Here is a 26,895-nt window from a genome sequence, read left to right on the forward strand (position 1 = left end):
TTAAAATAAACAAATCACCAGGACCTGATGGCATACACCCACGGGTACTAAGGGAACTAAGTAATGTGATAGACAGACCGTTATATCTTATATTTAAGGACTCTGTTGAGACTGGGTCTGTGCCACTTGATTGGCGACAGGCGAATGTAGTGCCAATATTCAAAAAGGGAGCGAAAAGTGACACCGGAAACTATCGGCCGGTGAGTCTGACGTTCGTTGTGGGCAAAATTTTTGAAAGCTTCATTAAAGAGGCAATTACGGAGCATCTTGATGCTAATAATCTTTTAATCTCGAACCAACATGGATTCATGAGGAATCGCTCCTGCCAAACAAACCTGATTGACTTCTACGAGGAGGTTAGCTCTCGAGTAGATCAGGGGGAACCAGTGGATGTCGTGTATCTCGACTTCTCAAAAGCGTTCGATAGCGTGCCACATAATAGGTTGGTATACAAAATGAGAATGATGGGGCTGGGGGAAAATGTCTGCAAGTGGGTAGCTAACTGGCTAAAGGATAGAAGGCAGAGGGTGGTTATAAATGGAATATACTCAGATTGGGTAAGCGTCACTAGTGGGGTACCACAGGGGTCTGTACTAGGCCCAATGTTATTTAATATCTTTATTAACGACATAGTCAACGGGATAAATAGTAAAATATCAATATTTGCAGATGACACAAAGTTATGTAAAACAATTAATACAAAAGAGGACAGTGCAGACCTACAGAGGGATTTGGATAAGCTGGGTAGGTGGAGCATTCAATGGCAAATGAGGTTTAACGAGGAGAAATGTAAGGTCATACATATGGGAAGGAAAAATGGAAGTCACCAGTACTCACTGAATGGGAAATCATTGGGGAATTCAGAGATGGAGAAGGACTTGGGCATCTTGATTGATAGCAAACTAAATTGGAGTGCCCAAAGTCAGGCCGCTGCTGTAAGGCCAAACAGGGTAATGGGATGTATCAGAAGAGGTATAGCTGCAAAGGATGAGAACATTGTTCTTCCACTGTACAAAGCACTGGTCAGACCACACTTGGAATACTGTGCTCAGTTATGGGCCCCAATATATAGAAAGGATATAAATGAGCTTGAAAAGGTACAAAGGAGGGCAACAAAATTAATAAAGGGAATGGAGGGACTGCAATACCCAGAGAGGTTGGCAAAACTAGGACTATTCAGCCTGGAAAAGAGAAGGTTGAGGGGGGACATAATAAATGTGTACAAATATGTTAGGGGACAGTATAGAGATCTTGCCCGGGATTTGTTCAAAAGGAGGGATATTACGGTAACAAGAGGGCACTCACTAAGACTGGAAGAGAAAAGGTTTCAGCACCAGCATAGGAAGGGGTTCTTTACGGTAAGAGCAGTGAGAATATGGAATTCACTGAGTGAGGAGACGGTAATGTCGGATTCACTACACCAGTTCAAGCGGGGACTGGATGCATTTCTAGATACCAGGCAGATTTCAGCATATACTTAAAAATAAAATAAAATAGTAGATTGATACAGGGATTTATTCTGACTGCTGGTTTCAGAGTCGGGAGGGAATTTTTCCTCAGGTGAAGATTGGCTAAATCATTTGGGGTTTTTGCCCTCCTCTGGATCAACTTTAGCAATTACAGAACTAACAGGTCGAACTTGATGGACGCAAGTCTTTATTCGGCTTTACAAACTATGTTACTATGTTATGTTACATTCACACTGAAGGCATCAAAACTATGAATTAACACATGTGGAATTATACACTTAACAAAAAAGGTTCTTCAAAGTAGCCACCTTTTGCTTTGATGACTGCTTTGGTCTGTACTGTATATCAAATAGAAAGATCTATGGTACACATTGTAATATCAAAATAATGGAGATTAATGCATTTTTCTTGTTGTCTTTTAGTGACAGTGAAGAGAAGAACTTCGATGATAACAGAAAGAACTTTACAATCCCTGTTAAATACGAGTCTTGGCTGACATTCACTGGGTATTTACTGAATGTTTTGGGTTTTTTTTAATCACAGAATACAAATATTAAAATATTTAGAGATGAGAAAATCTATCAAAATTAAAATTTGGCAAATTTGCTTTAAATTTGGTTGGGAAATTCAATTCACATTGAGTTTATCTGATGCGAATCAAATGAGCCCTGATATCTGCTAAAAAAAGCTGCTTATTATGGTCTGAGATCACCCGATCCTAAAGCATAATAAAGGATAATAAATGGACTGGGAAGAGGTTAAAAAAACAAATATCATACTCATCTTAACACTTCCCTCTCTTCTATCTCTCTGCCGGTCCTCTCCTCGCTCCCTACAACACCTGTGCAGCTCTGGTCTTCTCCAGTTTTTCATCGCTGCTATGAATAGGCCTCAATGCACATTATAACATTACAACATGTGTCACCCCACGTCGTGCCACATATGATATCATGTGTTGAGGCTTTGCTAGCGCTGGAGAAGAGTGAAGGGAATATCAGACCCAGAGTATATAAGGAATATAGCAGAGGGCCGGTAGAGAGGTGTAGCAGCAGTGACAGACGAGAGACGAGATGAGTATGAAATCCTATTGTTTTTTTAACCCTTTTCCGGCCCATATGAATCCAGCAATATGTCGCTCGACAGGTGTGCTAAATGCATGTGAATTGAATTCCCGAAAATTCAGATTCACTAGAATTTAAAAACTGTGGAAAATTCTAAAGAAATTCCATAAACCAGCTTCTCCACCATTACAGACAATCAAGTTTCCTCTTCACTCTCCAAATCACACCTCACCACCAGCGAACTTGACCCAATCCAGTCACACATCATCCCTAACCTCACCACAGTCTTCATCCCAACCCTAACCCACCTCTTCAACCTGTCACTAACAACCGGTATCTTCCCCTCATGCTTCAAACATGCCTCAATCACACCCATCCTCAAAAAGCTCTCTCTTGATCCATCCTCTCTGACTAGCTATCGCCCCATATCACTTCTCCCCTATGCCTCAAAACTACTGGAACAGCACATCCATTCTGAACTGTCCTCCCACCTCTCCTGCTGCTCCCTCTTTGATCGCCTCCAATCTGGCTTCTGACTGCATCACTCCACTGAAACTGCCCTGACTAAAGTCACCAATGACCTACTAACTGCCAAATCCAAGCGACACTACTCTGTCCTCCTCCTCCTGGACCGGTCATCTGCATTTGACACAGTGGACCATTCCCTCTTACTACAGATTCTCTCGTCTCTTGGCGTCACAGTCTTGGCCCTATCTTGGATCTCTTTGTGTTGCCCCTGAGGGTTCAATCGCCACAGAGGTACTGCACCTCACCCAGAGGTGTGGTGTCTCCCTTCTCTCAGGTAAGGAGGGAGTGCTGCACGGAACCCCAACACCTGCATCCAACACTACACTACCCCAGGCCAGCAGGAGGGGCAAGACGCAATGTAGTTTTCTGCTGAGCCCTGACCCTGGCTGGGGTGGGGGGAACCCAAAGTTAGGGGGGAACCAGTAGTGGGTGTGGGTGGAGGAAGTAGTTTAGGGGAGCACTCATACAGTAGATATATAAAAAGGTAGACATCTTAGAATAAAGGAGTAGTAGTGTGGATGAGTAGGGACAGTTCGGAGGAACAGTCCGGGAGCAGAGTCTCTGTAGGAGCTCTGCTCCACTACAAGGGCCTAAGACAGAGACCCAGGAGGTGAGCAGGGAGTAAGCTGCGTTCTGTAGAAGGGATCCTAGGGGGTACGGCGAGTGCAGGCAGCACCCGTACACCCCAAACCTGCCAAGTGTCAGGAGGATCTAGGCCGCAAGAAGGGGACCGGCCCCTGGCCCAGTCGTGCAGCTTCAGGCCTCGGCTGGAAAAACCGGAGGCTTCTGACTTCTATAGCCGGGAGCCAAACTCCCACTTCAATCCAAGTAAGGTCAAGCAGGTCTGTGCAACTCCGACGGACAGGGGGGACCTCGCAGCACCCGAACAGGATTCACAGTGGGAAGCGCAGGGCAGGAGGGAGTAAAGACACAGCGTGAAGTCGGTCTAGAGAGGTACATAAGGAAGTGGGGTTCTGCCAGGCACACCCGAACTGCCTGAGGAAGGACTGAACCCCTGCCCGGTGAACGCAGCGCGACGCGGGAGGCTTGCACCAGTACAGTGTACCTGTGGACTGTCTAAGAACTGTGAGTAAATCTTGGATGACTGCACTAAGCTGCCTCCGCTCCTTTGTTTCGCCGGTGCCATTTCCCTCCCTGCACTACAACGCCCAGCGCAACCTGCACTGTTTTCACTGCCCTGAGGCCTGCTCCACCTGTGGGGAGCCGCTCCATCTCAAGCTGCCCTAACATCTGCCTCAGAGGACTGTCGCAGCGCTAGTGATCCTCACCAGACACCACAGGTGGCGTCACGACAAATCCCCTATAAATATTCCCATTTTTGCACTGACCGCCCTGGGTCACGGACCGGGCCAGCCACCGTGATCTCCCCCAAAAGCAGCCATAAGGCCCGGCTGCCGAGTACCCCACGGCCCTGGGGGCGAGTCATCTTCACACCTAACAGACCGGACATTCAGTGTCTCCCACTCACACACCACCTCCTCATCTCGCCCCCTATCTGTCGGTGTCCCCCAAAGTTCAGTCTTAGGGCCCCTACTCTTCTCCATCTACACCTTCTGCCTGGGACAGCTCATAGAGTCCCATGGCTTTCAATATCACCTCTATGCTGATGACACACAGCTTTACCTCTCTGGACCTGATATCACCTCCTTACTAACCAGAATCCCACAATGTTGGTCCGCTATTTCATCCTTCCTCACTGACAGATTTCTAAAAGTTAACATGGATATAACTGAATTCATCATAGTTCCACCGTCTCACTCAACCCCCCCATCTGACCTATTCATCATAGTCAATGGCTGCTTATTCTCCCTAGTCCCACCAGCTCGCTGCCTCGGGGTAACCCTGGACTCTGATCTTTCCTTCAAACCACATATCCGAGCACTTTCCACTTCGTGCCAACTCCAACTCAAAAATATCTCCCAAATCCACACATTCCTCAACTACGAATCTTCAAAAATACTAGTGCACACCCTCATCATCTCCCGCCTGGACTACTGCAACCTCCTGCTCTGTGGCCTCCCTTCCAACACTCTTGCACCCCTCCAATCTATCCTAAACTCTGCTGCACAACTAATCCACATGTCCCCCCGCTATTCCCCAGCCTCTCCTCTCTGTCAATCCCTTCACTGGCTCCCCATTACCCAGAGACTCCAGTTCAAAAGCTAACCATGGCATACAAAGCCGTCCACAACCTGTCTCCTCCATACATCTAGTCTCCCGGTACCTACCTGCACGCAACCTCCGATCCTCACAAGATCTCCTTCTCTACTCCCCTCTTATCTCCTCTTCCCAAAATCGCATACAAGATTTCTCCCGTGGCTCCCCCCTACTCTGGAACTCTCTACCCCAACAAATCAGACTCTCGTCTACCGTGGAAACCTTCAAAAAGAACCTGAAGACCCACCTCTTCCTACACGCCTACAACCTGCAGTAACCACCGCTCCACCATACTGCTGCATGGCCAGCTCTACCCCCACCTACTGTATCATCACCCATCTCTTGTAGATTGTGAGCCCTCGTGGCTAGGGTCTTCTCTCCTCCTGTACCAGTCGCTGACTTGTATTGTTCAAATTATTGCAATGGTTTGTGCTATGTATACCCCTTTCACATGTGAAGCGCCATGGAATAAATGGCTCTATAATAATAAATAATAATAATAAACAGTACTTTAAAATTATAGGTGTTAATGGCTTATTTTTATCAATTAACAGAATGCAAAGAGAATGAACAAACGAGAAATCTACATTAAATCCATATTTGGTGTTGCCACACTTTGACTTGAAAACATCATTAATTAATCTAGGTACACTTGTCCTTTTTTTTTTTAAGGAACTCAGCAGGGAGGTTGTTCCAAGCATCTTAGAGAACTAACCACAGGTCTTCTGTGGATGTTGCATGTGCTGATCTTTCTGCCTCTTCAGCTAATCCCAAACTGACTCACTGATGTTGAGATCAGGGCTCTGTGGGCCCATATCATCACTCCTTGTTCTTCTTTACACTGAAGATAGTTCTTACTGACAGTGCCTGTATGTTTGTGGTCGCTGCAGAATAAATTTGGAGCCAATCAGACGCCTCTCTGGTGGTATTGCATGATGTATAAGTATCTGCCTGTATTTCTCATCATTGAGTACACCAAGAAATGAGCTCCATTGAGAATTGTAGATGCAGTGGACAGCCAAGGAAACTTAGTGTGGCAGATAAAAGACACACCAAACTTACTTCCGTTCGAAATAAGAAGATGCCCAGTAGTGCCATCAGCTCTGAACTGTCAGCAACCAGTGGTACCTATCTACAAACATCTAATGTTCAGGGAAGTCTGAAGAAAAGTGGTCTTCATGAAAGAATTGTGTTCAAAAGCCATATATTCATCATGGAGACAAGTGATACCAACTATACAGGAAAACATATTACCCGGGGTGCAGAAAAATGGCAGAAAGTGGTCTGGAGCGATGAGTCAAAACGTGAAATATTTTGCTGTAATAGAAGGCAGTTTAATTGCCTGGAGAGCTGTACCATAATGACTGTCTGCAGGCAACAGTGAAACATGATGGAAGGTCCTTTCGAGTTTGAGGCTGCATTTCTTCAAAAGTAGCTGGGGATTTTGCAAGATTAACGGTGTCCTCAATGCTGAGAAATACAGTCAGATACAAGTACTTATCAATCATACAATACCATCAGGGTGGCATCTGATTGGCTCCAAACGTATTCTGCAGCAAGAAAACGATCCCAAACACACAGCCAATGTCATTAATGACGATCTTCAGTGTAAAGAAGAACAAGGAGTCCTGGAAGTGATGATCCAGCCCCCACAGAACCCTGATCTCAACGTTATTGAGTCTGGCTGGATTTACTGAAAGACAAGGAGAATTTGCACAAGCAACACCCACTGAAGATCTGTTTTTAGTTCTCCAAGATGTTTGGAACAATCTTTCTGTCGAGTTCTTTCAAAAACTGTTTGAGAGTGAATCAGAAAGAACTGATGCTGTTTTTAAGGCAAAGGGTGATCACACCAAATATTGATTTGATTTCTCTTTAGTTCATTCACTTTGCATTTTGTTAATTGATAAAAATAAACTATTAACACTTGTATTTTTTCCTCACTTGAATAAAAAATTTGCACAGTACTGTAGACGTAGTGATTTTGTGTATTATTTATATATTGTTTGTAGATGTAGCAAAAGATAAATGAACACTCTGTAAGCAACGGGCATTGGTTTAGCACAACGAGCACTAAGCAGCATTCACACTCAAATTGTGTAGCACTATCACCTTAACGGAAAGCAGATGAGCAGCTTCGCTGTGTGTTACGTGTGCCACAATAATGCTGCGGTGATATCACTGGCGCTTGGTACATCTGTACCCATTTTTTATTTCAGCAGAGGTCAAAAAGCAATGTAAATGCCGCGCCCCCAGAGCCGTGGGGTACTCAGCAGCCGGACCTTTGGATTCTGGTGGGGGATATCACGGTGGCTGGCCCAGTCCATGGCTCAGGGCGGTCAACGAAAAGAAAGGGAAAATTGGCTTTATATGGGGTTTGGAATAGTTTGTGACGCCACCTGTGGTGCCTGGTATGGACTACCAGCGCTGGGACAGTCTTCTGAGGCAGATGTTAGGTCTGCTTATGATGGAACGGTTCCCGACAGGTGGAGCGGGCCTCAGGGCAGCATGGGGAAATGGATGGTGGTACAGGTGAGAGACGGCTAGGACAGTTCAGGGAGAAATGACAGACACTCACTCGGGGCTTCGCTTCGGTACCTTTACTGGTGTAGATGCAGTTATGGTCCAGGGTACTCGGTAGGAAGGGTGCACTTCTGGACTCTCCCCAGTGAGCGGGTATAAGGCCTCCTGATCCGTTGCTTTCACCTGCTAAGCTTCTGACCTGCCTGGAGCTAGGCCTGGCTTATTTACTGTCTCTCTCTCTCTCTTGCACCTGCTGACCTGGTGGTAGGGCCTTCTCTTGGAGATCACTCTCCCTGGACGCTGGGGCCTCCGTGACTCCTAGCCCTGGTACGGTAGTCAGCGTTGGTTGACCTGGGACTTGTAGTTCTCCAGGTATCCGGTGATCCCTACTGGGTATAAAGGGACCCTGTAGGCGGGGACCCGGTGTATAGTTCGGGGTGAGCCTGGTAACTTCCTCTGCCCCCTCAACTCCTCTCTCCTTTCCTCTTTGCCGTCGGCCACACTCGGGGCCCTCAGAACTCAACTCATGCTGTAGGCCTTGGCTCGCCTAAGCACTGCAGCCAGCGTGCTGCGTGTTCACTGGTTTAAGTGCCAGCACACTGTAAAACAAACTGAGCTGCCTGGCTCCACCCTCCATATATATCCCTAACGGGCTCCCTCTGGTGGTCTGAGGTGGTAGGGTGGAGGTGTGTGAATGTGTGAGGGCCTCTTGTGGAGAAGTCCATCCATGCACCCTACTGGGTTCTGTGGCACCTGTGCGGAGCAGGGCGCCACATAAAGTAATGAGATTTTTCTCTTATACTATTCAATATCATTATTATTCTTCATATAATCTACAATGTTGTGGTCAACTCTTTTCAGACCAAGGAGCATTTTGGGGAAATTTTCACACTAGTGTATACATATTATTATATTGGATATGATGGGTGTGAGACTTTTGATTAACTTCTTTTTGTTGTTGTTTTCTTGTTTGAAGTTCTAAAAAAGAATTCCATGTCAGCTTCCCCGCCAATGATTCAATCTCCGCCGTCATTGACTCCACCGATGCAATTGGGCCAGAAATCAATCTAAATTATATGGTAAGATTACTTCCAAAATGGCGTACAATTCTTTTTCATATATATAGAGAAAGGAAACATTACAAGTCTTTAAATGACCATCCAAAGAATTTTCTATAACTTATCAAAGTGACCTTGTGTTTATGTCAGAAGTAAGTGCCGCTAAGTGATTTCCCATCAACGTGACCGGAAACATCACATTATGATGACATGTTCCTTCTCCTGTGCTAAACTGTGACTGACAAGAAATTCATCCTGCAGGGAGAACTGTAATGTGCTGCAGAAATGGTGTGCACTCCATAAATATGGAATATATCATAATAATCATAATAATAATGACACAGATGTTCATTCTTCTTATTATTACCACATGGTTACGCCAGCTTCTGCATAACATCATAATACACAGCAAAGCTAATACAGGTGCATCTCACAGAATTAGAATATCATCAAAAAGTTCATTTATTTCAGTTCTTCAATCCAAAAAGTGAAACTCATATATTATATAAAGTCATTACACACAGAGTGATCTATTTCAAGTGTTTATTTCTGTTAATGTTGATGATTATGGCTTACAGCCGATGAAAACACAAAAGTCATTATATCAGTAAATTAGAATAATTAGCAAAAAAACACCTGCAAGGGCTTCCTATGCGTTTAAAAAGGTCCCTTAGGCTGTTTCAGTAGGCTCCACAATCATGGGGAAGACTGCTGATGTGACAGATGTCCAGAAGGCAGTCACTGACACACTCCACAAGGTCCCAGAGTTCTAATTTTCATTTGGAAATCAAGGTCCCAGAGTCTGGAGGAAGAGTGGAGAGGCCACAATCCAAGAAGCTTGAGGTCTAGTGTGAAGTTTCCACAATCAGTGATGGTTTGGGGAGCCATGTCATCTGCTGGTGTAGGTCCACTGTGTTTTATCAAAACCAATGTCAGCTCAGGAAATTTTCGAGCACTTCATGCTTCCCTCTGCCGACAAGCTTTTTGGAGATGGAAATGTCATTCTCCAGCAGGACTTGGCACCTGTCCACACTGCCAAAAGTACCAATACCTGGTTTACAAACAACAGTATCATTGTGCTTGATTGGCCAGCAAACTCGTCTGACCTTAATCCCATAGACAATAGGGTATTGTCAAGAGGAAGATGAGAGACACCAGACCCAACAATGCAGATGAGCTGAAGGCTGCTATCAAAGCAACCTGGGCTTCCATAACATCTCAGCAGTGCCACAGGTTGATCGCCTCCATGCCACGCCGCATTGATGCAGTAATTGATGCAAAAGGAGCCCCGACCAAGTATTGAGTGAATTTACTGAACATACATTTCAGTAGGACAACATTTCGGATTGTAAAATCATTTTTCAAGCTGCTATAAAGTATTCTAATTTACTGAGATAATGACTTTTGTGTTTTCATTGGCTGTAAGCCATAATCATCAACATTAACAGAAATAAACACTTGAAATAGATCACTCTGTTTCTAATGACTCTATATAATATATGAGCTTCACTTTTTGTATTGAAGAACTGAAATAAATATACAGGTGTGAGATGCACCTGTATATGAATGAGCTGCTGCAGAACCTCATAGTACACATTTCAGCAGCTGCAAAATAGAATGCACAAATCAGCTGCTGCAGAACCTCATGGTACACACCTCTGCTACTTCAAAACATAATACACAGTTCAACCACTGCAGAACCTCATAATACACAACTCAGCAGCCTCAGAACCTCATAATACACAACTCAGCTGCCTCAGAACCTCATAATACACACCTCAGCTGCTGCTGCAAAACATAATACACAGCTCAGCAGCTGCAGAACATCATACTACAGACTTCAGCTGCTGCTGCAAAACATAATGCACAGTTCAGCTGCTGGAGAACCTCATACTACATACCATAGCTGTGGCAGAACATCATACAAGAGTCCTCAGCTACTGTAGAGCATCATAATACAGATGAGCTGCTGAAGAACATCATACTACAGACCTGAGCTGGTGCAAAACATCATACAACAGTCTTCAGCTGCTGCAAAACATCATACACAGCTCAGCTGCTGCAGAACCTCATAATAAACACCTCTGCTGCTGTAGAGCATCGTAATATACACCTCCAGCTGTTTCAGAACCTCATACTACACATATCAACTTTTGATATCTGTGATAATAATCGTTCCAATGTCGGATCGTAATGCACGGACTGGGCGCACATCTCCTGACATAGATTATATTAAGCCGCCACGCTCGGCTCAGGAGATGTGCGGTCAGCCCGTGCATTGTGATCCGACATCGGACCAATTATTACCAAAGACTAGAGATGAGCGGTGTTCGACTAGAACTGTTCGCCAATCTCAAATTCGAGCTGTTTTGGGCGGTGGTCGAGTCGTTCGACGAACGCGAACGATTTGCAAAAAATTCGGCTGTTTGAGGTTATGTTCAATAACTGTTCGTGCACCAAAAGCGTGTCCTGCATGTCTGGCGCTATTTAGAGCACCAATCATGCAGGGATTGTCTGCCACTCACTGTAATGCCACAGCCATGGTGGTTGTGGCATTACAATGGTTGCCCAAATCGATGGGAACAGTGCTCACAGTGAAACATGAAAAGCCGGCAATTCAGAAGCGGCATACACCGGTACCCGACAATTTAGAACAGAAAGAATAGAGCATCACACATAGATTAGATAGATAGAAACATGTCAGTCACATATATATGAAGTACAGGGACAGAGTTGCTTACTGTACTTGTCATTTAGTGTTAAAGGATTTATTAAAAAAAATATTAGTGTTTTCATGCACCGTCTCTGTAAAAAAGCCGGCCAGCAATTCAGCATCGGTACCCAACAATTTATAACAGAAAGAATAGAGCATCACACATAGATTAGATACATAGAAACATGACAGTCACATATATAAGAAGTACAGTGATAGTGTTGATTACTGTGCTTGTCATTTAGTGTTAAAATAAAGGATTTATTAAAAAAAAAATTGGCGTGGGGTTCCCCGTAATTTTAGTCTCTAGCGGAGGTTAAGCAGACGGCTGGGGCAGATGTTTGAAGCCTGGGAAGGGGGTAATACCCACGGAGCTTCCCAGGCTACTAATATCAGCCCCCAGCTGAATACCTAGCCTTTACTAGCTATTAAAATGGAGGAATTCTCCTGCTGAACGCTCAGCGCTTCAGCAGGAGAATTCTCTCGCTGACTGCAAGCGCAGGAGAATTTTCCCACGCTGTCAGTGACGTGCATGAGGTGAGCCGAGTTCATTGGACATGAACTCGGCTCATCTGGATGCCGTCACAGCCAGACACTGAGGAGCGCAAGCATTCTCAGTGTCTGTGGCGTGGCAAGCTGGATGGCAGCGTTCTGCTGCAGTCCAGCCTGTCATGTGAATGTAGCATAGCTGGAGCTGTCCTGGGAACCATGGAAAGGTAAGGATGAGGTTGCTTTATTATTTTACTTTTATTTCAGAAGACATTGGCTTCAGCTGGAATGGGCGTGATGGTAAGTATGGTTTAATTTAAAACAATAAAGAATTGTGTGTTTATTTCAATTAAAGGACTTTATTCTGGGTGTTTGTGTTTTTTTTTAACTTTGACTATGGGGTTAGTAATGGGGGTGTCTTATAGACGCCTCTCCATTACTAACCTGGGCTTGATGTCAGCTGGCATTATAAGCTGACATCAACCCCAGCCCTATTACCCCACTGCCACCGCTACAGGGCAGTGGGAAGAGCGAGGCTAAGTGCCAGAATTGGCGCATCCTATGGATGCGCCATTTCTGGGGCGGCTGACGGCTGGTGTTTCTAGCCTGGGAGGGGGCCAATATTCATGGCACCCTTCCTGGGCTATTAATATCAGCCCCCAGCTGTCTGCCTAGCCTTTGCTAGCTATTAAAATAGGGGGGACCCCATGTCATTTTTTGGGGGGTCCTCCATTTTAATAGCTAGTAAAGGCTAGGTATTCAGCTGGGGGCTGATATTAGTAGCCTGGGAAGCTCCGTGGGTATTACCCCCTTCCCAGGCTTCAAACATCTGCCCCAGCCGTCTGCTTAACCTCCGCTAGAGACTAAAATTATGGGGATCCCCACGCCAATTTTTTTTTTAATAAATCCTTTATTTTAACACTAAATGACAAGTACAGTAACCAACACTATCACTGTACTTCATATATATGTGACTGACATGTTTCTATCTATCTAATCTATGTGTGATGCTCTATTCTTTCTGTTCTAAATTGTCGGGTACCGGTGTATGCCGCTGCTGAATTGCCGGCCGGCTTTTTTAAAGAGAGTGTCTTCTGAGCAGTTTGTCAGCTTTTGGACACCTTTGAAGGTCTTTTCTATGTGTTTCTATGTGTTTTTGTTTGCCTGCCATTGGTTTGAACGGTGTTCGATGGTGCTTTAAGGTGTTCGACGAACAGTTCCACGAACATCCCTGTGTTCGACGAACCGAACCCGAACACTACGGGGGTGGCTCAACACTACCAAAGACATCTGAAACAGTCTTTACACTGAAATGAAAGGGCAGTAGGTACCAATGTAGTGCCCTGATTTAAAGACCATTAGATTAAGGGCTGTCATTTGGGGACCCCTTTCCTTTATTACTTCCATAAGCCCCCAGAGAGGTTGATAACGGAGACAATCCATTGAGGTGGTTGTCTCTTCCCTCTTACATTTAGGACACCTCATTGCTCCATTTCTGATACATGACACTTTATTATATGATTTTCCCTGCTGTCACTCATTATTATGTGGATACACTGTGTTCTTTTCCAGATTAAGAGGAATGATTTGATCCCGATGCCGAAGGTAAAATTCCACCTGTCATTCCGCTTTAAGACTCCAGATGGCAACATCCTCCTGTACTTGACCAATGTGTCGTCTTCTGATGTAAGATTATTATTATCTGTTCTGCAGCTCCTCATACTGTCCTGTCACTCATTCTGCGCCAGGGATATGTGAGCGGGTTTTTTCAGATCTCGCAAACATACTCCTATTTGTAGGGGGAATTAGAAGTTATCTTCGGAACAAAGATCCACATAATTGGATCCCATTAGTAAAATCTCATACTGCCACAGACTCCAGAACAGAGTTTTTAGAACGGTCACCATCATACATCTACAACTTTTTTTATATTTCTGACCACACACCCATATAAAAGCTTGTTTTTTTTGCAAGACAAGTTGTACTTGTGAATGACACCCATTATTTTACCATACAATCTACTCAAAAATGGTAAAAAAAAAATTCCAAGAGCATAGAAAAGGATAAAAAAACTAAATTCCACTGTGTTTTTTCAGGTTTTGTTTTCACGGTTTTCAAAGTGCAGCAAAAATTACCTGGCAGCATAATTTTTTACAAACTGCCTATGATAACAGTATATTTAAAAAAAAATAAAACACTCAAACTGCTCTCAAAATGCATGTTCCAAATTATTATGCACATCAGAGTTTTCAACCTTTTCATTTTAATAAAGAACAAAAAATGGTCATTTTTGAAATTATAAGCATTAGCAGGTTATTACAAACTGAAATCAAACAGTTTTCAACTCAAAACTTTATTCTAGGTGATGTTACATTTGCACATAGGACCCCTTGTTCGAAAGGAGCTTCTGAACTCTCTCGTCCATTGAATTTGTCAGGTTTTGGATGGTTTCTGCTTCAATTGTTTTGCACGAGGACAGAATACCCTCCCAGAGCTGTTGCTTAGATGTGAACTGCCTCCCGCCATCATAGACACTCCTTTTAATGATGCTCCAAAGGTTCTCAATGGGGTTGAGGTCAGGGGAGCATGGGGGCCACACCATAAGTTTGTCCCCTTTTATGCCCATATCAGCCAGAGATGCAGATGTGTTATGTGCAGCATGAGACGGGGCATTATCATGCATGAAATGATCTCGATGGTCCAGATGGATGGAGTGGAGGATGGCTGGTTGATGGACACCCCATGCAAACACAGCTATGGCGCCAACAAGGAGGAGGTGGAGTAATGTTTTGGGCTGGAATCATGGTGAGAGAGATTGTCGGCCCTTTTAGGATCCCTGAAGGGGTAAAGATGAACTCCATAATGTATGTGGAGTTTCGCAAACAGCACTTCCTGCCATGGTTCAAGAAGAAGAGCCGTGTATTCCGCAGCAAGATCATTTTCATGCATGATAATGCCCCGTCTCATGCTGCACATAACACATCTGCATCTCTGGCTGCTGTGGGCATAAAAGGGGACAAACTTATGGTGTGGCCACCATGCTCCCCTGACCTGAACCCCATTGAGAACCTCTGGAGCATCATCAAAAGGAGTGTCTATGATGGCGGGAGGCAGTTCACATCTAAGCAACAGCTCTGGGAGGGTATTCTGTCCTCATGCAAAACAATTAAAGCAGAAACCATCCAAAACCTGACAAATTCAATGGACGAGAGAGTTCAGAAGCTCCTTTCGAACAAGGGGTCCTATGTGCAAATGTAACATCACCTAGAATAAAGTTTTGAGTTGAAAACTGTTTGATTTCAGTTTCTAATAACCTGCTAATGCTTATAATTTCAAAAATGACCATTTTTTTGTTCTTTATTAAAATGAAAAGGTTGAAAACTCTGCTGTGCATAATAATTTGGAACATGCATTTTGAGTGCAGTTTGAGTGTTTTATTTTTTAAAAAATATACTGTTATCATAGGCAGTTTGTACAAAAACCTTTCAATTGTACTCTAATAGTTATTTGACTGGAAAATTACAATGACTGCAATTCATATAGGTAATTTGGGAAAATCTGAGAAAATATTATTTTCAATTATATTTTGAAATATATACTGTACCTTAAATGGTCTGATCACTTTTTATCGCATGTTTGGGGGAGAGCAAAGGCAGCAGTTTTAGCATGTAGAATTTTTTGCCTATAATATTTTCAAGGATTAAACTTTTATCAAGATAGCAATAGTATATATATATACATCGTGGAAGGACGACTTGCTCGGCCACTTCCGGAAGTAGACTCAGGAGCCCGAGTTTTCTTTGCAGGCTTTATTAACAGCATAAAGCTCTGCACTCCAGCAAAATAAACACAGCCTTACTTGGCAAAGCAACAAAACAAAAGATAAACTATAGCATAGTCCATATATGTGTGTGTGGTTCGCCCTCAGAGGTTATGTCCAGCCTTCAGCTCCTTCCTGAGCTATGGCTTACCAGTCTGGATACCTTGCCTCTAAAAAGACAACACAGAGAGAAAAAAATAGGACTGAACATTTAAACATTGCTCAGCCACACCCGGAGGTGGAGGTATGGGGAATGACTTCCCTCCCATCACTATGTCATTCCCCTAAAACCACGCCCTTTGAGTGAGTTAACCCTCCAGCATATAACATGCTGGCAGAAAGTTTGGTTTCAGTTCACACAGGCTAGCATCCTGTGCGACACATACCTCCCCTCATAAATCATACCAATGACTCTGTCACAACACACACACATATACAGTTTATATATATATGGTATATCATTTTTTTTTAATCTATTTTTAAATTTGGAAAATAGGGATGATTAAAATTTGGGGGTGTTTTAGTAAGATTTTATAAAATCTGAAATCTTTTTTTTTTCCTCTGCATTGTTTAGTCCTCACAGCAGACTTAAAGGGAACCTGTCATCAGCAAAAATGCTATTGACCTGCAGATACGGGGTTAATCTACAGGTTAATAGCATTACTAAACTGCCCGGCGCCTGCACGCAGCCGAACGCTGTGGGGAGAAAATTAACTTTATTCCCACCTGCAGCATTGGGCTTCAGTCACGGGGGCCGCGCTGGCACTGGTTCAGTCATCACTCTGAGTATAGAGAGCGGTGGCTGTAACCGCACCCCCAGCCCTGACTGACAGCCAGCCACAATTTAGAGTCAGTGTCAGTAAGTGCCACTGGTGCGGTTACGTCTGCCTTTCTGTATACTCAGAGCGGTGACTGAACCCGCTCCAGCGCCCCCCTTCCATGCCTGAAACCAAAATGCTGCCGGAGGGAATAAACTTCATTTTCTCCCTGCAGCGTTTGACTAAGTGCAGGCGCCGACAGATTAGCAAAGCTACAGTATATAGGGAAAATCATGGTCTCCTGTGAAGTCTGCCCATTACTGAACATCACAGAAGCCACAAGATGGTGACGATCGAGATTTTCAACAGTCCCAAGCCTTGGAACCCCAAGGCAACCCATTGGCAACCCATTGGCACTCCGTGATTGCATATTGGTGGGGGGACAATAGGTACCCAAACTGACACCCCACAGGAATTGTGCCACTTAAATTCCTCTGTCAGAGACTGACAGTGACACTTACCTGGCTGACCAGCAGGGATCAGTGCAAAGTATATGACACAGCCGGCTCCTTCTGTGTTTTGTGCTGGCTCAGCTCCTGAGCCTAACTCCTAGACCTGCACACCACATAGGATGCGTCAGTATGTCTTGTGCTTGCAAGATAATTTTCCATTTAAATCACAATTAATGGCCTGATGAGGCTGCTGTATTTACTTTGAGTTGAAACTTTAACTGAATCCCTGCCCACTGACAGCTCCTCAATGTCCTCCCATGGACTCATGAGCCATTTTACTGTTTAGACAGGCCATCCAAATGTAGATTATCACAGTAAGTACACCAGCCTCATATAGAGTTATAGTGTATGATAAAATATGGTGACAGGTCTGCTATGTTTTTCTCTTTCCAGAATGTGAACTGTGATACGAATAAATTGTTGGATCCTTTCCACATAAATTCTGGAAGAACATATCATTTAGAGAACTTTAAAGAAAGTATAAAAGATACAATATTGGTAAATATTAAGGTTATTCTTTGCATACAGCTGTATTTTTTTTCGGGTCACCATATGGTAGTACAGGAGCAAGGTGGCATTTAAGTTTAAAAAAAAAAAAGATATATAACAATTGCCCCCAAAAATATAAACAAAAATATCAAGTCAATGGTGGTAATAGTGAGTGTCCCTACCTCTGTTTAACCATTTAGCTGCTGCAAGTGCTAGTGCCTGTAGCATCTAAAGGTTTTAAACTGGTAGAATCAGACTTATCTTCAAGAATTGACACGCTGCAAATGAAAAAAAAACACTTTGATGTTCTAAATCCGCAAATAAAAAATAAGCAGCACCAAAACGAGATTTTCAGAAATATCATTCACTTTGCCGGTATTTTATCTAAAGTGTTAAAGTGCAGCGTTTATTACTCTTGAAATACATGCGGAAAAAAAAAAACAAGGCAAAATAGTGTGTGAATAAACCCTTAGATAAATTAATTTACTCGTGCTAATCTAAGGCTAAGTTACCACAATAAGTATCTGGTGAGGAATTTTTCATGTTGAAGATTTTCTGCAGCATTACTGCACCTGTTCAGTAAATTACCGTATTTATTGGACTATAAGACGCACCTAGGTTTAAGAGGAGGAAAGTAAAAAAATAAAAATTTAAGCAAAAAATGTGGTCATGATGCACTTTTAAGGGGGAGGGGGTCTTCTGCTGACACTGGTATAGGGGTAATGTCCCCCAATTCTGACAATATCCCCCATCCTGGTATATATGCCCCCCCCCTTCCTTTTATACGTGGTCCCCATCCCCATCCTGGTATGCATGGCACCCCTAATCGCTATCCTGGTATGCATGGCACCCCTAATCCCTATCCTGGTATGCATGGCATCCATCATCCCTGTCCTGGTATGCATGGCACCCCTCATCCCTGTCCTGGTATGCATGGCACCCCTCATCCCTGTCCTGGTATGCATGGCACCCCTCATCCCTGTCCTGGTATGCATGGCATCCCTCATCCCTGTCCTGGTATGCATGGCACCCTTAATCCCTATCTTGGTATGCATGGCACCCCTAATCCCTGTCCTGGTATGCATGGCACCCCTCATCCCTGTCCTGGTATGCATGGTACCCCTCATCCCTGTCCTGGTATGCATGGCACCCCTAATCCCTATCCTGGTATGCATGGCACCCCTAATCCCTGTCCTGGTATGCATGGCACCCCTAATCCCTGTCCTGGTATGCATGGCACCCCTAATCCCTGTCCTAGTATGCATGGTCCCCCTAATCCCCATCATGCTGCACATTAAAAAAAAATAAACACTCCTACTCACCTCTCTTCTCTCCTCCAGTGCTGCATCCGGTCTGCCTGCACTGATCTCTCCATGTGAGCCCTGCATGACGTCACTGCCATGCGCGGCTCACAAGGAGAGATCAGCTGCCGGGTCTGTGTGCGTGGGGAGCAGTGACTTCACTCTCCTTCATAGCCGGCACACAGCGGAGTCGCGCTGCGGCTGTGGCTGCTGCTGCCGGCTATCTCCTGTGCCCGCTCATTTAAGGGCGTGGAGAGAGGTTGAATATTCATGCCCTTTAACAGCGGGCACAGGAGATAGCCAGCAGCAGCAGGAGCCGCAGCGCGGCAACAATGTATACCGCTATTAAGGAGCATGAATATTCACTGCTCCCCACGCCCCATGGGCGTGGGGAGCAGTGAATATTCATTTTCTTTATCAGTGGGGACCGTGCCTCCTGTGCCCCGCTCCTCCACCGATATCGCTCCCCCCACACACCCCCCCAACAACAGTCGGACTATAAGACGCACCCCCCATTTTCCTCCAAAATTTTGGAGGAAAAAAAGTGCGTCTTATAGTCCAAAAAATACGGTATGTTACTTGCGGGGGTTTTTTTAATTGCGTTTTTGAGTGCGTTTTTATAGTGTTTTTTCATTGTGGTTTTTAGAATTTGTCATGTTTGAACCCCTTCATCACAGGGCCATTTTCCATTTTTTCACTTTCATTTTTTCCTCCCCTTCTTCCAAGAGCCATAACTTTTTTTATTTTTCCGTCAATACAACGAGTAAGTGAAAAAAATGCAACAAAAAACGCAGGTATCAGGTTTTGCTGCGTTTTTGGTGCAAAAACCTGAGGAAGTTGAATCATGTTTTTTTCATGCACTAAACTTTACCAGCACAAATGTACCTGAAAAATGCAGCAAAAACTCAGCAAAACTTGCTTTTTGTAAGCAGCTTCTTTACTGCCAAGAGAGCAGGTTTTGCCTGTGGAAAAAAAACGCATCAAAAATGCAACGTGTGAACATAGCACATTATTTAATAGTCCCCCTAGGACTGATCGCCTGTACTACGTCGGCCACGATCGTAATGACAGGCACAGGGGTCTTCAGCAGACCCCCAGCTGTCATGACAACCCATCGGCACCCCCGATCACGTGACAGGGGCGCCGATAGGCGGGATTTGTGACACGCTTCCGGCTGGCGTGTGTTAAATCCCGCTGTCAGAGGCACATGACAGAGCCCGCATCAAAGTCAGGGGCACGACATGTGAAGACACGGGGTCTTCCGTGGGCACTCCGAAGATACTCGGTTAGGACTTGAGTTTGCTTGGAACACTCTCTTATACAAGTACGTTCGCGCCTCACTAATTAGGATCCATGGCAAAACAGTAAACGGATCTGTCATGGATCCTAAGAACATTAAACCTAAGCGTACGTTCACACAAAGGTTTTTTTCACATTGATTTTTAAGTGGCTCCGTTTCAAATTCTACATCAAAAAATACCTGATGTGGCTTTTGATGCTTTAAAAACTACTTCAAAATACTCAATTTGAACATACCCTAATATGCCAGTGTTAAAGGAGCCTACGTATGTGTAATGTCAAGCCTGATAATGATATGATACGTAACAGGACTGCAAGAGAAATAGCTGCCCGTCATTTTACTGCAGCGTGGAACCATCGGACAATACTCATATCAATATCTCTATGCGAGTATGGAAAGCAACATTTATTAAGGTAATCCTATCATTTTAATTAGCTTTGCATGCCCAACATGAAAGTAGTTTTCCATTTATTATTATTTTCATTATCTCTGCTTGATGTCAGTGAGAATTCGATGTTGGTGGGAATTTTACAGTCAGATTATCAAACTCAATTCTAAGGAAGAGAAGTTAAAGGGATTCTGTCAGCAGGTTTTTGCTACCTCATCTAAGAGCAGCATAATGTAGGGGCAGAAACCCTGAATCCAATGATGGATCACTTAGTTTACTGGGTGCAGCTGTTCTGATACAATCAGAGTTCTTAGATTTAGCAATGCACCAGAGCTGATGAAGCTAACTCCACCCCATCAGGCTGTGTATACATTGTCTATAGACAGTGAGCTTCTTTTCACAGGAAGGGGATGAGTCAGACTAGCATGCATGCACTGCTGTAGTCCCAACAATGATAATCACCAGGTGCTAGAACCTTCATTGTAAGTAAACAACAGCACACAGCCTGATAAGTGACTAACCCCTACCTCATGCTATCCTATATATATCCAACTGCTAGGACCCCCACTGATCCCAAGAATGGACCTCTGAAGAGCCTTGTCTTAGGCCACATTCACACATTGAGTATTTGGCCAGTATTTTACTTCAGTATTTGTAAGCCAAAACCAGGAGAGGAACAATCAGAGGAAAAGTATAATAGAAACAAGTCACCACTTCTGTATTTATCACCCACTCTTGGTTTTGGCTTACAAATACTGATATAAAATACTGACCAAATACTGAGTGTGTGAACATGGCCTTACTAGAGCAGATGTCAAACATTTAGCTCCTGACTTCATTCATTCTCAATGGAACCACTGGGGATAGCCGTCAGACCTTCAACAGTCGGACCTCCTGCGATCAGAAAGTTGTCCCCTTTCTTGCGGATAGGGGATAAATTCCAGACTTTATACAACCCCTTCAATATAGGTAAACAAATCTGTGTATATATATTAAACCATTTGTAACAGTTTTTTAATGGAAACAAGTTGCAAATTTTGTCACACAAAGATTTGCAATTTTTTTCAGGTTCATGGTGCTTTCACTAGTTTTTTAAAAAGTGGGCAGGGTTTACCTAAGGAGCATGGCAGCAGATTTTTGTTATAATTTGCACATAAAGTATAGCACTTCCATAAAGTATAGCACTTCTGTATATGTAACAAACAGTAAATGTAAAGGGAATGGCCTGATGAGCTAGGATGAAATGATGGTGGCAGATGATCATGTAGTGAGCGTAGATGTAGATGACATGTATAACCTGAGAATTTTCAATGTCGTCTGTTGTGCAGGCCAGTATCCACAATCTGAATCTTGTGTTAAGTGCGGTACTGAAAAGTGAAAATTCTATAATTGCCTTGAATCCTGAGAGTGAAAATTTTGAGGTAAGTCCGAAGCAAACGTCATCAAATAAAAAATTGCTGAAAAGGGTTTTCCAGGCATATGGATCAATGACCTATTCACAGGATAGGCCATTAATACCAGATCGGAGGCCCCAACCGATCAGATCTTTTTGATCCAGCAGCAATCGGATGTAAACATTTTGAATTGAGCTGCGAATCGCAAGTCCATCTTGGTCAATTGAGATGGACTACAGGTGTCATGTTGCAAAGCCCATTATCCTCTATGGAGAGAGGAGCTGGTAGGAGGACAGAAGCAGACAGAAAATCAATATGCAGAGCTGTTTAACAAGCGTTTCACCTCACATCAGAGCTTGATTCAGATAAAAACAGCTCAGCTCTGCTGTATAATGTCCTCCGCGTTGCTGCAGCTTGTCTCTGTGAGCTAAAAAGTGAATGAAGAGCAGGCGGACGCCTCTCGGTCCTGCGCTGTCTATAGGAGATATCGTTGCAGCTTGTCTCCTCCCCCCGGCAAACAGTGGATTTCAAGTTACAGATAAAGCGCACAGAGAGGAAAACTGGTGAGAGCACAGAATGCAAGTCATATAGTGGCCAGAATTGGTGTTATTCCTCATAGAACAGCTCATTTAGAAAAGTTGCTTGAAATCACACTTATTCTTTAAAAAGACTTTGCTGCAGACTCAGGACCAGTGTCACCCAATATCAAAAGAGAGTGGGTGGTCAGGAATGGGTTAACCCCTTCCCGACGCAGCCAATTTCCATTTTTCCATTTTCGTTTCCCCCCTTCCTTCTTCCAGGAGCCATAACTTTTTTATTTTTCTGTCCACATAGACGTATGAGGACTTGTTTATTCTAGAATGAGTTGTACTTTTGAATGACACCATTCATTTTGCCATATAATGTACCAACATAGGGAACGTGCGCTCTGCCGTGCAACATTTTCGGGCATATATGCCTACTGGAGATGAACACCCAGACATAGTCTACTAGGTCTGAGTGTCTGTCTCCAGTAGGCGTACAGTATATGCCCGAAAATGATTCACGTCAGAGCACACATTCCCTCTGTCTGCGCCATTACAGTCTACGGCTCCCAAGATCAGCATTTCTTGATGCACTGAACAATATATGATGCCAAGTATACGGAGGGCTCCAGTAAGAAATAAACGTGTCACTGTAATTGTGAAGACCCGGGTTCTTCCATAGGCATAATACTACTCAGACAACACAGGGTGAGGGTAAAACAGTGTGGCAATACTTTATTGAACCACAAAACAGGCAATAAACACATATAACAGCCCCAGCAAATACACAAGATAGTACAACATTACACAGTCTCACCCTTCCGCTCCACCCGCCTGGGATAGAACAGCTGCGACTTTGGAACTTCCAGGGCCAACTACCTCAAACAATGACCCCCCGCTTCTGGCGGGCCAACAGAGAGAAGGTAGCAGCAAGCTTAGGAAGCTAGTAATCCATTGAGGTACAAGGCCAGGAAACCCGAGGTTCCCACCCTGGCCTCTCCGAGAGTTTCCATGGGGCCAGATGACTGGCAGGTCCCAATCTGGCTTCTCCGAATGTCTCCATGGGTTCCAGGTGACCGGACGGTCCCTCCTGGCAACCCCAAACAACATATCCATGGGGCCAGGTAACTTCATCATCGCAACCTGGTCTCCCCAAAAGTATCCATGGGCTCTCTGATGGTCAGTGGAGCAGATCTGTATCTTTCCAGTCAGGGCCTCGTACCCTTAGACCGGAATCATGTAGAATCCAAATCTGTGTCTCTTTGGATGGAGCCGCCATTCAATCCATCTACTGTCATGAAGGATGTCTCTCATTCTCCTTGCAAAGTCTTTCTGATGCTCCTTGATTCTGCTTGCAGCACTACCGACATCCCTGTTTATATTTACATCTGTGTAAAGTCATCAGGCACTGGTCGGGGTGAGAGGTAAAGGTGCAGGGCTCACCAGGTCTCATTCTTTGAGCTAATCAATTTACATAGCTGGTATAGCAGGGGCTCTTTAAATCAACATTCAGCTGACTTGATATAATATGTGTGGCGCCCTGCTACGCACTGGTGCCACAGAACCCAGTAGGGTGCATGGATGGACTTCTCCACAAGAGGCCCTCATTACATTCACACACCTCCACCCTACCACCTCAGACCAGCAGAGGGAGCCCAATAGGGATATAAATATGGAGGGTGGAACCAGGCAGCTCAGTTCACTGTTTAGTCTGAGAGTGTGCTGGCACTTAGACCAGTGAAGAGGCAGCATGCTGGCTGCTGTGCTTAGGCGAGCCAAGGCTTGCAGCACGAGTTGAAGCCTAGTGAGGGCCCTGAGTGTGGCCGACGGCAAGGAGGAAAGGAGAGAGGAGTTGAGGGGGCAGAGGAGCGTACCAGGCACACCCCGAAATATACACCGGACACCGGGTCCGTGCCTATAGGGTCCTTTACACCCAGTAGGGACCACCGGATACCTGGAGGACTACAAGTCCCAGGCCGACCAACGCTGACTGCTGTACCAGGGCTAGGGGTCACGGAGGCCCCAGCGTCCAGGGAGAGTGATCTCCAAGAGAATGTCCTACCACCAGGTCAGCAGGTGCAAGAGAGAGAGACAGTAATTAAGCCAGGCCTAGCTCCAGGCAGGTCAGAAGCTTAGCGAGTGGAACCAACGGATCAGGAGGCCCTATACCCGCTCACTGGGGAGAGTCCAGAAGTGCACCCTGCCTACCGAGTACCCTGGACCATACCTGCATCTACACCAGTAAAGGTACCGAAGCGAACCCCCGTGTGAGTGTCCGTCATTTCTTCCTGAACCGCCCTGGCCGTCTCTCCCCTGTACCACCATCCATTATCTCCACGCTGCCCTGAGGCCCGCTCCACCTGTGGGGCGCCATTCCATCATAACCTGCCCTAACATCTGCCTCAGAGGACTGCTCCGCAGCGGCGGCTCCCTTTAGCCGCATTCCACAGGTGGCGTCACGAACTTTCCAAATCCCCTAAAAATAATACCCCCTTTTGGGTGACCGCCCTGGGCCATGGACCGGGTCAGCCACAGTGATATCCCCCACCAGCATCCAGAGGCCCGGCTGCCGAGTACCCCACGGCTCTGGGGGCACGTCATTCTTTGGCGTCACAAACAGGATTCCGTGCCCGTTGCCACCGGGTACTGTGCGCCTTAAAAGACTGTAATATTCACTGTGGTGAAGTTTTCCCGCCAATTGACGCTGTTTCCCGCCATTGTCCGCCATTTTCCTGTCGCCGCGCGGGAAGAAGAGGGGCGTAACCGCGGGAACCCGAGAGGCGTGACTGAAAAGCGCGCGAAGCCCAGGACACGCCCCGCCCCTGACGTCGAACCAGGAAGCATCAGGTCCTGGAAGGAGTCCAGAGGACGCTCTGACGTCGGACGCGAGCGACGCAAGGTCCTGGAAGAAGACCGTCGCCCGCGGAGCTGCGGCCTACCTGATAAGAAGTGAAGAAGGTAGGCCACGGTTTACTAGGGGGGCACAACCATGGCCGACGACCAGCAAGCCGCCGGAGCACCGGTTAATGCTCCTGATGCCCAACTTGCGCCCGGCGCTGCACAGGACGGAGCAGCTACCCCACCAGCACGGATCGTGACTCCTTTGATACCCATGGCCCTGCCGTATATCCCTGGAGCAAAATGGCTTCTCCAGTATGATGGCAAACCGGACACCCTGTCCGGGTTCATAAGAAAAATATGCAGTGTACTGGACATGTATTCTATGACTGGTAAGCAGAGAGCCACTGTTGTGCTGGGACAATTGACTGGTGCCGCAGAGCGGGAAGTTGAAACCTGGCCAGCCGCAGACCAGGAATCAGTATCCACTATCTTTAAGAAACTGCAAACTGTGTTTGAAAACCGCACTGAGACAGATCTCTGGATGAGGTTCTACCACTGTGTCCAGAAACCTGAGGACAGTATCTGGGACTATGCCTGACGTCTACAGGAAGCCCTGCGGGCCCTGAAACAGGTTAGTCCAGCCAGCATACAAGATGAAAATAAAATGCTGACGGAACAGTTCATCCGGGGGTTGAGGTCCCAGGAGGAGAGCAGAACTGTATGGTGGTTAGATCATCCAGACACCACCTTTGACACCCTGAAGGACATGGCTATTAAGGGTCTACAGCCCCTGGAAACATCAGGGACTGCTATCCAGCGCTACGAGGGTGGGGCCTCCCCAGTGCCCGCAGCACCCACTGCTCCTTCATTAACGGCTGAAACAAAGATGCAAACAGTGCCCCCTAGCGAGCTGGACAGCCTGCGCTCTGAAGTGCGTCAGCTAAGTAAAACCCTGGCCACTGTCCTGAGCACCCTGCAGCTACAGGAGGAGCCCGAGCCGGAAGGAAGGATTCTACTCGCTGACAGCCCTGAGGATGTCCCCTGGATGAGGAGAAGAAGGAAGACAACACCACCCCATAGGAGGACAACGCCACCCCGGAGGAGGACAACGCCACCTTGTGGGAGGACCAACGACCAACGTCGCCCTCCAGGAGACTTCATCTGCTACCGTTGCCACAAGGCAGGCCACACAGCGCGGAACTATCCTTTAAACGAGCAAACCCTGGGGCCGAGGGCTGACACCCAGGAGTAAATCAACCAGACCCATCAAGCTGGTACCATTGGTTCGTAGGAGGGAGGCCTTTCCCGTCCATCGTGCTGAATGGCATTGCTACACCTGCATTACTGGACACCGGCTCACAGGTAACCATCATACCTGATGTCCTCTACAAAAGGTACTGGTCCGTAGATGAACTCCACCTGCCAGCCCCGAACCTCTCTGTGCATGCCTCTAACTGCCTTCCTCTTAACCTAGTCAGGGTTAAGGACGTGACAGTGAAGGTGGGGAGAGTGGAGCTAAAGGACCAAGGACTAATTGTCATAGAATCTA

The 26,895-nt window shown here is 45.5% G+C and overlaps 1 protein-coding gene across 1 annotated transcript in view; it reads left to right on the top strand.

Moving 5' to 3' along the window:
* Nucleotides 1–26,895, top strand: part of ITGA1 (integrin subunit alpha 1) — a 254,281-nt gene that overhangs the window by 220,602 nt on the left and 6,784 nt on the right. Inside the window, exons 23-28 of the mRNA XM_073680314.1 lie at nt 1,892–1,975; nt 8,736–8,838; nt 13,592–13,705; nt 17,503–17,607; nt 20,508–20,612; nt 21,916–22,008. Coding sequence (XP_073536415.1) covers nt 1,892–1,975; nt 8,736–8,838; nt 13,592–13,705; nt 17,503–17,607; nt 20,508–20,612; nt 21,916–22,008 — 604 coding nt within the window. The remainder of the gene's footprint in view (nt 1–1,891; nt 1,976–8,735; nt 8,839–13,591; nt 13,706–17,502; nt 17,608–20,507; nt 20,613–21,915; nt 22,009–26,895) is intronic.

Source organism: Phyllobates terribilis, unplaced genomic scaffold (genome assembly GCF_046119375.1).
Source record: "Phyllobates terribilis strain yellow unplaced genomic scaffold, ASM4611937v1 Scaffold_1__5_contigs__length_1240528914, whole genome shotgun sequence".
Classification (NCBI taxonomy): domain Eukaryota; kingdom Metazoa; phylum Chordata; class Amphibia; order Anura; family Dendrobatidae; genus Phyllobates; species Phyllobates terribilis.